The following is a 15,143-nucleotide window of genomic DNA, read 5'->3' as shown; positions in this document are numbered from 1 at the left end:
TACTGGGATGGCGCCGATTCCCTGCAGTAAGCAGTGTCACACACGTGCGCATAGGAGGTAGTCAAAGGGTTTAACTGAGGATAAGATGTCAGCTCGGGAGGGTTGACGAAGTGCACTAACCTCTCCTCTCCCTCTTCTACAGATCATCAGAGGTGAAACCCAGCTAAACCGGCATTAGCTTCCGCATTCGTGTCCAGACCACGCCCTCCAACTGACCTCACTTCCGCATAGCCCCGCCTCTTTCTGCACACCGCCTATAAAAGTTCTGTTTGGACCCAGTCTTATTTTACTACTCGTTTAATTGCTTTACTTTGTCTTACAATTTGGCTGGTTCCCCAAACCTTTTTCTCTCTCTTTTCTTGCTGTTACAGCAGATAACGAAATAATGTCAGGGTCTCCGATTTTGATTATCATCTGCTTCTGTTCAACAATCCACTGAGTTCATTTATGTTTGAAATACAGATCTAATTATGTAAATTCTCATTCCGTTGTAACTTATTAATTTTATTACATAGAAAATCACCCGATAAATCCTGGACCATCGAGAAGTGTGCGAACTGACGACATGAAGAATCGTCTTTGCGCCGAACCGGAATAGTCCCCGCATAAATCAAAGTCATCCAGATGATCTGGATCTGCATAATTAGATCTGGACCACCCTGTATAGTTATACGGCCCTGCGGTGGGCTGGCGCTCTGCCCAGGGTTTGTTTCCTGCCTTGCGCCCTTGTGTTGGCTGGGATTGGCTCCAGCAGACCCCCCCGTGACCCTGTAGTTAAGATATAGCGGGTTGGATAATGGATGGATGGATATAGTTATACGAGGGAAAATCAAAAAGTAAAGACAGTTTGAAAGTTATGCAGTAAACGCAACGGATAGAAGCTGACGTAATACAACACGTTGGTGATGGATTATGGGTAGTTCAAACACGTACACCGCATCGCTCTGCCATTAGTCTAGTTGAAGCCAAGGACAAATGAACATGGGTGGGATTGCGCCGTGGTTGAGCAACACGATGAGGTGAGACTTCTTTGGGCAGGGGAATGAAATGAAATGAGGCCAGACTTTCAAAATCAAATGAATGGCAGTTTATTTAAAAACAGGGGAATGAAAAGTGTAGTCAAATAATTAATTTGTCCAATAAATGTTTCACATTCATTCGTGAAATAAAACCAAATAAATGATCCAAATAAATAAAGGTTAAAATCTCAAATGGTGTAGGGATAAAACTTTTCCATTCCAGTCGTTTCTTCCTTGTCCTCGTCAGGAGAATAGGAGACTTTACTGTCACAGCCCACCGCATGCCCGATCCACCATGAAGATCCGAGCTGCACTGATAATGTCTTTCTTGGTTGCAAGGTGTGTCTTGCCCCTCTCTTGTTGGCCATGCATCTAGCTCCTTCCACGACACAGCCCACCACACCACTAATCCACCACACAGATTTGAACTGCACTTGTAATGGCTTACTGGCTCCTTCTTCTACTTAGCCTGACACATCCCTGATCCACCATGCAGATCCGAACTCTTGGTTGCAAGGGGGTCTTCTCTGGATGGCTATGCATCTTGCTCTTTCCATGACAAAGACCACCACACAGATCTGAACTGCACTTCTAAGGACTTCCTGACTCTTTCTATGACAAAGTCCACCACATCCAATATCCACCATGCAGATCCGACCCACTACCGCTAACAATTGCCACAGCTCCAATGGCGTCTTACCTATCATGTCAACAACAACAACATTTATTTCTATAGCACATTTTCATACAAACAGTAGCTCAAAGTGCTTTACATATTAAAGAATAGAAAAATGAAAGACACAATTATAAAACAAAATAAATCAACATTAATTAACATCGAATAAGAGTAAGGTTCAATGGCCAGGGGACAGAAAAACAAAAAAACTCCAGACGGCTGGAGAAAAAATAAAATCTGTAGGGATTCCAGACCATGAGACCACCCAGTCCCCTGTGGGCATTCTACCTAACATAAATGAAACAGTCCTCTTTGGATTTCGGGTTCTCACGGAAGGGCTTGATGATGATGATGATGGTCACATAGACTTCTGCCTTTTAATCCGTCCATCATTGTCCTGAGTCTCCCAGCTCTCACTCCCACTCGTCATCTCTACAACTCACCTCACAGCCACAGCACGGAGTCTTGGCGACTCTTTACACTGATGCCGCCCTTTCGTTTGTACTGCTGCCTCTCCCATCAGTGATCGCTCACTCTCCATTTCTTTCTGAAAAACAAAACTCAACCTTTATCCAGGGCGAATCCGTTCCTTGTTATACCCAATTCAACCCCAGCCGGTGCCTGCTAATTATCGCACCCGCCACTTGATCGCTAATCTAATTAGCTTGGCACACAACTCCATGTGCGGACCTCAAATCAGAAGTTGAGCTAACAATCAACTAAAATCATTAAACAAGTTAACTTAATAAAAGTATCCCTCATGTCCTTACCACACATGTTGTAGTCACAGCACTTCTAAAATGTCAAGTACGTTGACGTGAATGTGATATGTGGGCCTGTTTGCATTAATAAGAATTTTAGAATACCGATAATAATTTCACTTTCAAAAGAGCTACCATTCCAGTATTAACATAATGAATTCACATTTTATTGCGTGCAGTAATTATAAACACTTCCCACACAGAGTTTACTGATTCACTTTATATGCGTTTACTTTGCTACGTACAACAAATTCAAGTTAACTGTCAATTAGTATGGTGGCAAAATCAGGGCACTCATTAAGAAAAGGGTTAGAATGAAAACCTGCAGCCACTGGGGCCCTCCAGGGCCGAAGTTGGGGACCCCTGCTGTAATGATTATCTTGTAGTACACAAAAAAGTCATTCCTTTATAAAAACAGCTTAATGAAATTTATGATCAGGTGGGCCAGAGTTTTGAACCAGCAGCATTGGACGTAATCAAAATAAAATCTGTACATTTCTTATGAAAACCCCAAATTGGAGCAGCTTTCACTACTTCATACTTTTTAAGCTCTTAAAATGTAAAAATCTTGTAAACCAAAATAAAACGATCCAAAGCCAGAGGAGGTTGTCCCAGTTCTTAAAAGATATCGGACAAGTGTTCTGAATTTCGGGTGAGCTAAGAATGAACAATCTTAATAAACAGACAAAGGAATCGAGATGTTTACTTGTGAAGAGTGTGCCTACCAAGATAATTTCTCCGTGTTAAAATCTGTCTGCCTTTTTAAGTGTGCCTTTCTTACTGGGGTCTCCTGTCTTTTCCTTTTATTGTTTCAGCTGGAAAACTTGGTTTACTACAACCGACTGAAAAATTCAAAAATCGTTATCAGTGATTTCCACCTGGCCAAGCTTGAGAATGGTCTCATAAAGGACCCCTGTGGAACCCCAGAATACCTGGGTAAGTGTGGCGTGGAGGGAGAGGATGCCTTTTTGAGATTCCACATCATCATCCAGGAAACTCCATGAAGCCAGAGTTCTTAAACTTTTCACAGAATACCCTTTGTTAGTATTTTAGTCATCATAAGCAAAACCACCATCTCCATAAAAAGTAAGGCATTTTATCTTTTCTCCTATAAAACACCAATTTTGTTTTCCCCACACATTTTATTAACACATTACACCATTTTCATTCCAAGATAGATTACTGCCATAGACAATGACAGCGTAACACATGCCTACATTCTGCCTTTCACTCTTTCTTCATTCCGATTCTCAGTTCCAACATAAAACGATGCCCTAAGATGATAAATTCTGCACAGGATGCTATACAGATGATTTGCCCCATTTTGATCTTTTCCACTTGAAAATGAGTTGCTCACTTCTTCTCCTTCTTCTTTTGGCTGCTCCATTTGGGGGTTGCCACAGCAGATCATCTTTTTCCATATCTTCTTGTCCTCTCCATCTTGCCCTGTCACACCCATCACCTGCATGTCCTCTATCATCACATCCATAAACCTTCTCTTAGGCCTTCCTCTTCTCCTCTTGTCTGGCAGCTCTTTCCTTAGCACCCTTCTCTCGTTATACCCAGCATCTCTCCTCTGCACATGTCCAAACCAACAGAATCTCACCTCTCTGACTTTGTCTTCAAACCTGAGCTCACTTACTCTACAATAATTGTTGGTCACATAGGTGATCGTGTACTGCTTGACAGTTTTCAAGTGAAAACCATCAGTTGTCAATTGACGACCATTGATGTTGCATTCACAAAAAGAGGTTGTCCGGACAGATAGGGGCACAACCCTTGCTATATCACTTTAGCTGACTATGTTGGCATTGCTACTCCTTTTTACAAATGCTTATTACTTTCAGAGCTTGGTTACTATGAACACGCTGTTAGCCATGTTCCCACTTGGCCGTCAGAGTCCACTTGGTATATATTTCATCAGCAGTCATGTGTGCCTCCAGATTTTTGAGTCCACACAGTCCTGTGCTTGCACCAGACCAGTGTTTCTCAATCTGTTTGGTGTCATGATCCACATTTTCCCATGTTGAGTATCTTTGTGACCCACAGGGGGAATTGAGAGTGATCATCAGGGCAGGGGTGGTTTCACATGGGTGTTTTGAGTGTGAACGTCAGAGCGTTGGGTGGAATCGAGCATGACCGCTGCAACCCACTCCTCAGCCCACTACCATTATAAACGATAGTAATTTATGACCCATCGGCTGTGGAGAAACCCTGCACTGGACAATAAAACACGGAAAATCTCGGACCATCGAGAACAATGAACAATCCACTGAGTGGACTTTATGTTTGAAATACAGGGTGGTCCAGATCTAATTATGCAAATTTTCATTCCACTGTAACTTATTCATTTTATTACATAGAAAATCACCCGAAAAATCCTGGACCATCGAGTAGTGTGTGAACTGACGACATGAAGAATTGTCTTCGCAAACAACTGGAATCGTCCCCTGCATAAATCAAAGTCATCCAGACGATCTGGATCTGCATAATTAGATCTGGACCACCCTGTATTTAAAAAGCCATGGTTTTATGATCAACAGCAACTCTGTCAAAAGTGTAAAGAAACCGTTGATTACTTTATTTTGTCCAGCAGCACAACTAAAAGTCCCAAAGGGCCCCAAATATAACGTGTTTCTTTGTGCTATCCGCGCTTGTCTTACACAATATATTTAGTAGCTGGTAACTGTTGGTGCCCAGTGGGCGGCAGAACATCCATGTAGGGCTGACCTGACTTTAGCGACAAGTCGGACACTTTATGATGGGTGTTTTGAGTGTGAACGTCAGAGCGTTGGGTGGAATCGAGCATGACCACTGCAATCCACTTCTCAGCCCACTACCATTATAAACAATAGCAATTTATGACCCATCGGCTGTTGAGAAGCCCTGCACTGGACAATAAAACATGGACATGTTCTAAGAGGAAGCCAGTGTGCACGCATGGGACGATTCTTCATCAGCACAGTGCCTCACATATAATTGTACTGTAAACAGAACTGGGGGGCGCATCTTCTGTCCGCAGTCTGCATCCATTCAGTTTTGGACTGTAAATGTTCCTTTAGATATTATTTGATATTTTTTACAGGCAAAGTGACATGGAAGTGGTAGAAAGCCAACACATATGGTGCAGGGAAAAGGTGCAAACAAATGATTAAACCCATCCTATGTTGGAAAAACGTAAATATGTTTTCCTGTCAAACAAAGTTGAGGACTGATAGCCCACTGCAACAACAAGATATGCAACACACTCAGTGCCCTCACCCTTAACTGGGCAATATAGTCTACCTTTTTTTTTTTTTTAGTATCTTGGGGGTCTTTTACTGTCCCTCACAACCTGCTTCAGACTACCCATATATTTCTATTTCTCTCTCTTATTCCTTTTCAATTGCTTTGCATCTATTATTTCTTCTCTGCTGATTAAACAAAAGCAAAACAGTTAAGTGTTCTTATTCTTAAAAAGCAAGTCAGTTAAAACAAAGGCCAGGTCAGCAATTAACCATCCCTCAAAAGACGCATAATGCTGGAACAAATTTATTGATAAAGCCCACTGCATCACAGGCGAGCCCTGGAAAACACTGGGGAAAGGGGGTGGTGGTAAAACTGGAAGCCATCACGAAAAATCCCCCCCATTCCCTCCAGGAGGCGCTCTCTTGTAGCGCTGTCAACTTCCACCATGTTGCTCTACAAATTGTCTGCCCGCTGCTATCAGGCAATTCGGTTTTTCCTTGTGACATCCCAAATGCTGGCGCTCTTTAAGTACATTTTGCAATTTCTGCATGATATACATTCCTGTATTGATTTTTTATTTATGTATCTATTTATCTATTGATTGATTGTATTATTTGTCCTGTGAATCTGTCTTTTTTTTATGTTTCTGACAGTGTATGCATCTACATTTCCCTTTGGAAATTTTTGAAGTTTATCTAGTCTATTCTAATGTAAAATGGCTGTGAAATAATGCTTGATTGACTAACAAAAGGGTTGTTTTTCAGATCCAATAGTAGGAAATGAACAAAAGTAAATGTGCCTTATTTGGCATAGTGTGTTGGTCTTAAATTAACTTTATGAATAACGAATAATGGAGTGCTTTCTGTTCAATCCCAGCTCCAGAAGTGGTTGGCCGACAGAGATATGGCAGGCCTGTTGACTGCTGGGCAATTGGAGTCATCATGTACATCCTGTAAGTTGATCGAACGCCACATTAGATGATTTTCTGTAGCCACCATAAAGACGTGTTTCATTTAGCACAATGCCCTAAGTGTCTTTTATTATATTTAGTGTCAGGTATCAGAGGTCTGAACCATTAAGGAAACATCAGTCAGTCATTTTCTAGCCTGCTTTGTCGTGAACAGGGCTGTGGTGAGGGGATGCTAGAGCCTAACCCAGTTGGCAATGAGACCCCTTAGAAAGGAGGGGAAAATGATGGACCTTCTCTATAGGGCAACACCAAACAAATGATTTATTATCACAGAATGCAGAGAGCTCTTGAAATGTGAAACACCAGGCTCTGGAACTGCACCAGACCACATTATTGCATATGTCTACTTTCAGTGATCATTTGCCTGGTAAATTAGCGAGATGGGTGGGTTCGGTTTTCTGACTTACTTTACCGGTGTATTATTCTGATTCTTGTCTCATGTCTCATGTCTCTGGCTTGGAAAAAAGTTCAGTTTGTCTTTGTAGTTTTGATCAAACACATAACCATTTTGTTCTTGTTTCATTGAGAACATGACAACAATTCAGAGGAGAACAGGCCATTCTGACCAACAAAGCTCGCCAGTCTTATTCACGTAATTCTTCTAAAATACCATCAAGTTGAGTTTTGAAAGTCCCTAAAGTCCTGCTGTCTACCAAACTACTTGGTCACTTATTCCAAGTGTCTGTTGTTAGCTGTATAAAGAGAATCTTCTTAATGTTTGTGCGAAATTTACCCTTAACAACTTTCCAACTGTATCCTCGAGTCCTTCTTGAATTCATTTTATAATAACAGTCTTGATCCACTGGACTAATTCCCTTCATAATTTTAATCACTTCAGTCATGTGTCCTCGTAATCTTCTTTTGCTTAAACTGTAAAGGCTCAGCTCTTGTAATTTTTCCTCATAACTCAACCCCTGCAGTCCTGTAATCAGCCTAGTTGCTCTTCTCTGGACCTTTTCTAGTGCTGCTATGTTTTAATGGAGACCGAAACTGCACACAGGACTCCAGAGGAGGCCTCACCAGTGTGTTATAAAGCTTGAGCAGAACCTCCTGTGACTTGTACTTCACACATCAAGGCGCTATATAACCTAACACTCTGTTAGCCTTCTTAATGGCGCCTGAACGCTGTCTGACAGTTGATAGCATAGAGTCCACTATGACTCCTAAATCCTTCTCATAAGGTGTACTTTCCATTTTCAGACCGCCCATTGTGTATTCAAACCTCACATTTTTACTTCCTATGTGTAATACTTTACATTTACTGACATTAACTTTCATCTGCCACAAATCTTCCCAAGCCTGTATGCTTTTCATGTCTCTCTGTTACAATTTAACGGATTCCAGGTTATCTGCCAATCCACCTATTTTGGTGTCATCTGCAAACTTAACCAGCTCGTTACTTCCAAATCATTTATAAATATTAAAAATAGCAGCTGACCCAGCACTGACCCCTGCTGGTCACCACTCTTAAAATCAATCAATTCTGATGAGGTTCCTCACACCATCACCCTCTGCTTCCTGTGTCTGAGCCAATTCTGCACCCACCACACCCTGAACTCCCACTTCTTTTAGTTTGATGCCCACCTTCTCATGTGGCACATCATCAAATGCTTTCTGAAGTCCAGATAAATAATATCATACACTCAGCATTGATCGTATCCTTCTGTTGCTTCCTCACAGAATTCCAGCATGTTAGTAGAACACGACCTCCCTCTTCTAAACCCATGCTGACTGTTCCTAATAACTCCTGTCCTTGTCATGCACTGCTCGATCTTCTCTTTAATAATTCCTTCCATTATTTTTCCTGTGATACACGTTAATCATACTGGCGTATAGTTGCTTGGATCTGCCAGGTCCTCCTTTTTATATAACGGGATAACATTTGACATTTTTCAGTTCTTCAGAATTTCCCCAGTGAGCAGTGACTTCATCTTCTGCTCCTAAAATAAAAATCATTTTGCTTTGGCAGAACACTTATCAGTTTTCAATTTCTTGCACACACAAGCCCGCCCTTATGACTTGTTTGACTTTGTCGGGGTGAGTCGCAGACTGAGTTACTGGGTATGTCAGATTATACAGTGGTTTTTCATGGGAGGGCCGTATGACTGCTTCTGGCTTGATAAATGAAGTCGGTGACTGAAAATCCCTGTGCAAGTCACATAAAGTGACAGGGCCTTTAGGTGTCTGCATCTCGACTACAGAACCAGATTTAAACTAAATTGCCTGCATCTTTCAAAGATATAACAGCAGAATCAATTTAAGTATCAACGTTTGGTTAACTTATTTCATTATCAATAGCAGAGTGCACCGCAGGGGGTTTGTTTACCCAAAGTACAGGCAGTCACAGAGTGTTAGCCTTTGTGTGATGCTGCTCTTAAAACATTAAGTCCCTTATCGTAACATCGAGCCTCTCTGTGCTGTGATCACTAAAGGGTGATGGATATGTTCACACCGTTCTGATCAGGCTTATTAACGGATATTAAGATCCCTCTCATTCTCTCACTCCCTCTCTGCACACAATGAAAGAATGACCTGCCAGCCCCAGCGCAGAATTTGCTGTTTAGAATCATTCATGTCATTGATCGAAGGTCAAACTAATGAGGTGGACATGGATTGGATGTGTCCAGACATTCCTCTAAACTGAAGCTTATTGACGCTAAGACCATTACTGCCTTTGCCATTCATTGATCTGATCGTTGAATCGACAGTCATATGGATGTGGCAGGTGAGATCAGAGGGGCTTGAAATCCTCTCTCCAGCGTAACACAATGGAAGAAGGAGGATTTGTCTTGTGGAGTCAGATCCTGAGATGTCAACACCCAGAATGTTATGTCCTTCTTATGTTGAAAGCACAGACTTGTTTTTCTTTAGACTCCTCCAAAACTGAAGCATTAACCCATATTTGCTTCCATCACTCATTCATTGTGTCCTTATGTACTGTCTCCATGTAGAACATCGGAAGCAAATTTCTAATGAAAATAAATCAATATACATTGGAAATAGAAATTATTTAGACCCTGTCATTTTCTATGCATTTCATCGTGTTGTAGGCTAATAAATGGTTTAGCGGGGTGAATGAAGATGCAGGACAAAAGTCAAATTCTTTTTTTTTTTACATCTTATTAATTTTATTAAAATCAAATAACATTCCATACAAGCAAGTCAAGTTTACGAAAACTAGGTGTGTTATCGTAGTATTTCCCTCTACTTACCCTTTACCTGTTTTCCTCAAGGGAAAGTGTACTCATCAAGTTCGTTATCAGGTTGGTCTATTGTGGCACTTTAAGATGAACACACACATACAGAGCTATACGCATACACACAGACCCTAACCACAACAGTCCCCCATGAATGACACACACACATGCTGATTAACCTTTAGCACTTTAAACCACACAAGTGCTTTAGGAATAACAAAGCCTGTCACTGTTTTAGCACTTCAAGAGACTTACTTATTATCAGCATGAACAACATACAATGTTTTAATGATATCTCAGACCTAAATATTACTTTTTGTCTACTAGAATACATTTAAACAAACAAAGGCTCAGCACTCTTGACTATAGGCCATTTATCAGCCAAGAATGCCTTACCTGATGTCCTGTTTCCTACTATTGGGTGGAGCTCTCACCCTCAGCCTTAATAAACCTCGCACCACAGAGGTAATGGTGCTCAAACAAATCTAACTTATTACTTCAATCACTCTATAGAAATTAGGACAAAACATACAAAGTTCTAAGCAGCGTGGTATTTATTACAGGAATAATAATAATACCACTGGAACAAAGAATAATAGAAAATAAGACTGATAGAAAAGTCTGGATATATATAGTCTTCAGAAAAAGCTTACAAAAAAAAAAGCAGAGATGACAAGAATGAATGTCCAAGGGCGGCATTTGATTTAGCAATCAATGTTCATGAAAATGCTGTTAACTGACGATCAGATGAAAACTGGTCATACGTGTCTGTGTTTTCTTCTCTGATGTCGCTCTTCTGTCGTCTCTGTTTCTCTTCTTCTGACATTGCTTTCAAATGAGGCATATTTATTATAAAGTTTCATGCCATGGTTTCACAATACATGATTGTTGCATTCACCTGATTGGCTGGCTGTCAATATGATGGATGAATTTTGCTCAAACTCTTTAATCTGTCTTTTCCCAGACTGTAAACCAAATTGTTGTCCCAGATGTCCATCCATAAAGTAATTAATAGCATGAGGTATCGGCTCAGTCCTCCTTTCCCAGGGTGTAAAACCATTTAGCACTATGCTGTGAACAACTGTTATAAAATGTGAGGTATAAGGGAAGAGAATATGTCTTTTTTATTATAATGCCTATACAAGTGTCCTACATCTGAATTCATCTTTTTGAGATTGAGCAAAATATAATAATAAAAATATAGAGAATAATTTGTAGATTTTATACACCATAACACTAGGTTCGAAACAAATAAACTCTCACCCATGAAAAGCCAAATTCTTGGGGTGCCAAGCTGGGAAAAACTCCCTTTAATTTGAACAGAAAATAAAGAAAGGGTTGCACTTAAGTGCACTCTTTGTGAGAGAATCGCTTGGTAGCAAACTTTGGTTTTCGATCTGCACACCAAAATGAGACGCCATCTTTCGGGAGCATTCTGCTTTTATACTGGGTGGGCCACATGAGGTGGTTTCTCCAGGCTGTGAGGGGAAAAATGGAGACAAGACCATTAGCGATCGAGTTCCATCGTGTCCTGTGGTGGTACTATTTACTTTAGGCCAACCTGGAAGGTGACCCTCTGGCGTGCATGCGTGACAATGGATACATCTGCCCGTTTTGCCCATCGATCAGTCTACATTCAATAATCCATAATGACAAAATGAAAACAGGTTTCCAGAAAGGTTTGCAAATTTATTAAAGAATAAAAACTGAAATCTTGCATTCGTATAATAATCCACTTCAAAATGATTAACTTGTAGATGCCCTTTTGGCAGTAATTGCATCAAAAGGCAAGTATCTGCAAGTTTTGCCAACCTGGATTTGGGCAGCTGATTCCTTTTTTTCCTGGCAGGTCCTCTCCAGCTCTGTTAGACTGGATGGTAAGCATCTTTAAGCTGCCATCGTCAGGTCTCTTGTGAGATGTTTCATGGGGTTTAAGTGTAGGCTTTGGCTGGCCCACTCAAGGACACTCCTGAAGGCACTCCAGTATGGTGTTAGCAGTATACTTTGGGTCATTGTTGTGCTGAAAGGTGAATTGCTGCCCCAGTTCAAGGTGGTGTGCATCCTACAGCAGGTTTTCTTCAAAGATCCCTCCGTATTTCGCTGCATTCACCCTTCCCTCAATTCTGTGCAGTCTCCCTGTCCCTGCGATTGAGAAAAAACCACATAACATGATGCTGCCACCACCATACTTCACTGTAGAGATGGCATTAGGCAGGTGATGAGCGGTGCCTGGCCTTCCTCAGACATAATGTTTGGAGTTCTGCTCAAAGAGTTCAGATTTAGACTCATCAGACCAGAGAATCTTCTTCTTTATGCAGTCAGAGTTCTTTAAATTTTGTTTGACAAACTCCAGTCTGGAGTTATTCACTTAATTATAAACGCCTGATTGATGGAGTGCTGCTGAGATGGTCGTCCCTCCAATAAGTTCTCTCATCTCAGCAGAGGACCTCTGAAACTCACAGTGACCTTTGCGTTTTTGGTCAACTCTCTGATCAAGTCTCTTCTTGCCCAGTTACTCAGTTTGTCTGAATGACCAGCTCTTTAAGGAGTGCTGGGAATTCCAACCTTCTTCCATTTCATAGTTCTTGAGGTGAACTGTGCTTCTGGGAGCACTCAGAGTTTTACAACTGGCTTTATCCCCGTGCCCTGGTCTGTGCTTCACCACCATTTGATCATGGAGGTCTACAGAAAGTTCCTTGGACTTCATGGTTTGGTTTGACATGCAGAGTGAATTGTGGGACCTTCTATCAAAGGTACACGTGTGTCTTTCTAAATGATGTCCAGTCATTTCAGTATGTCACAGTTGGGCTCCAGTCATATTCTAGAAGGAGGAATCAAAGCAAACAGAATGCATCTGAGCACAATGTGGAGTTCCACAGTAAAGGGTCTGAGTACTTCTAGGAATGAAAGGTTTCAGTTATTGATTTTTAATAAATTTGTAAACCTTTCTGAAAACACATTGTCACTTTATCATTATGGGTTATTCAGTGCAGATTGATGGTCAAAAATGGTGAATGTATCCATTTGAAATGAAATCTACAAAAAAATAAAGTGTGCAGAAAGTCAAGGAGTCTAAATGCTTTCTGGATTGGCTGCAAGTATTAATGAGCTGCTGGTGGGCTACATGAGCACTGAGGACCCTGTAAGTCTCCATGTACTGTATGTGCATCCTGGGCACAGCAAATATGGCAAATGTATGCATTTAGTATTAAATTTACATCACAATAAAATGTATGAAAGGGTCTGAGTACTTTCTGAATCCACCGTATCACAGAGCTGTGATGAAAATACAAGATGATTTGACTTTGAACCTTCTTCCAGACAGTAAGGAAACGAAATGGGTATGTGAGGGGTGGCATGGGATGGCTCTCTGATCATGTCCCTCCGAAATGCAGAATCCATTGTAAATACCCAGTAGGGAAGGCACAGTGGTCTTTATTGATGACCCGCTGGAGGGATTGGCAGTCTGAGGCGTTGCAGGATCTAAACCAGGCTGTGAGGACACTCTTGATGGCACCCCTCCTTAGATTTTCACCATTGTTCAAGGAGCATAATACACTAAGTCAAACTGTCTATCCATTTTTGAACCCATTTATCCTTAATGAAGGTTGTGGGGAAGATGGAGAGTATGCCAGCAAGCACTGAGCACAAAGCAGTGACAATCAGTGAGGACGCCCGTCCATCGTAGGGAGAACATGATCAGAGACACAGGCCAGTTTAGCATCACCAGTCCACCTAACTGGCATGAACTGTGGGGGGAAACATGCAAACTACACAGAGCCAACATTTGAGACGTGAACCCCAGTGCCCTTATCACTAGACAGCTGAGCTGACACTAGAGTACTGAATCATAGACAATAATAATAATAATAATAATAATAATAATAATAATTAAAGACTGCACTCATGGTGGCACGGTGGCACAGTGGTAGCGCTGCTGCCTTGCAGTAAGGAGACCTGGGTTCGCTTTCCATGTCTTCCCTGCATGAAGCTTGCATGTTCTCCCCGTGTCTGTGTGGGTTTCCTCCCACAGTCCAAAGACATGCAAGTTAGGTGCATTGGCGGTCCTAAATTGTCCCTAGTGTGTGCTTGGTGTGTGCATGTGCCCTGCGGTGAGTTGGCACCCTGCCTGGGATTTGTTCCTGCCTTGCGCCCTTTGTTGGCTGGGATTGGCTCCAGCAGACCACGTGACCCTGTGTTAGGATATAGCGGGTTGGATAATGACTGACTGACTGATTGCACAAGGTAAATCACTTTGGCTTCTTGTTGTAGCCTGGATTTACCAGCTAAAACTGCAAAGACATCATGTGAGAGGAAACAAATACTTAATAATAATCCATCCATCCATCCATTTCCTAACCCGCTGAATCCAAATACAGGGTCACGGGGGTCTGCTGGAGCCAATCCCAGCCAACACAGGGCACAAGGCAGGAACCAATCCTGGGCAGGGTGCCAACCCACCACAGGACACACACAAACACACCCACACACCAAGCACACACTAGGGCCAATTTAGAATCGCCAATCCACCTAACCTGCATGTCTTTGGATTGTGGGAGGAAACCGAGCGCCGGAGGAAACCCACGCAGACACGGGGAGAACATGAACCCGGGTCTCCTAACTGCGAGGCAGCAGCGCTACCACTGCGCCACCGTGCCGCCCCTTAATAATAATAATAATAATAATAATAATAATAATAATAATAATAATAAATATTATCCCTTTAATTATAGTGGCCATGAAAAGCCTCAGTTTATATACCTTTAAACTCTTTTTTTTATCTTGCTTTATAGTTTCTCTTTGCTTTATAAAGCTCTTTGTGGGGATCATTCAATAAAAGACACTGTAAGAAATAAAGGTTTATTGGTAATGCAAGAATAAGTTGACAATGTGTTTTTATACTTTTTTTTGTTTTTGTTAGACAAAAGGTTTTGTTAATTCATCAGTAGGAGAATGTATGTCTCTTATATGTTATTAAGATACTCAGGACTGCAAAAATAAATAAAAAAACAGCAATTACATAAAAAGTATAATTAAAATGAGGGTATTCTGCTGCGTTCTGTTCCACAGTTTCCATCACCACCCTTCACTCATAAGAGACGAGCTTTTTTAAAAGCATGAAATCACAGTTTAATGTTTTTCAAATGTATGCTTTCACAGATTTTAATTGAAGCAGTGGGCAGTACTATTTGAATTATGCAACAAAATCGAACACAACAGAAATTAAATGTTAATCAAAGCACAGCAAAAAATAAACAGTCTCTTCTCTAGTGAGCTTTTTTGCATTTACTG

The 15,143-nt window shown here is 41.3% G+C and overlaps 1 protein-coding gene across 2 annotated transcripts in view; it reads left to right on the top strand.

Annotated features, from left to right (window-relative positions):
- LOC120540444 (caM kinase-like vesicle-associated protein) overlaps nucleotides 1–15,143 on the top strand; it is a 253,971-nt gene that overhangs the window by 219,874 nt on the left and 18,954 nt on the right. For both annotated transcript variants that reach the window (XM_039771262.1, XM_039771263.1), the window contains exons 6-7: nucleotides 3,272–3,392; nucleotides 6,561–6,636. In XM_039771262.1, the coding sequence (XP_039627196.1) occupies nucleotides 3,272–3,392; nucleotides 6,561–6,636 (197 nt within the window). The remainder of the gene's footprint in view (nucleotides 1–3,271; nucleotides 3,393–6,560; nucleotides 6,637–15,143) is intronic.

This window comes from Polypterus senegalus, chromosome 12 (assembly GCF_016835505.1).
Source record: "Polypterus senegalus isolate Bchr_013 chromosome 12, ASM1683550v1, whole genome shotgun sequence".
Classification (NCBI taxonomy): Eukaryota; Metazoa; Chordata; class Cladistia; order Polypteriformes; family Polypteridae; genus Polypterus; species Polypterus senegalus.
Note: the sequence above shows the minus strand (reverse complement) of the source record. Positions and strands in the feature narration are given on the sequence as shown.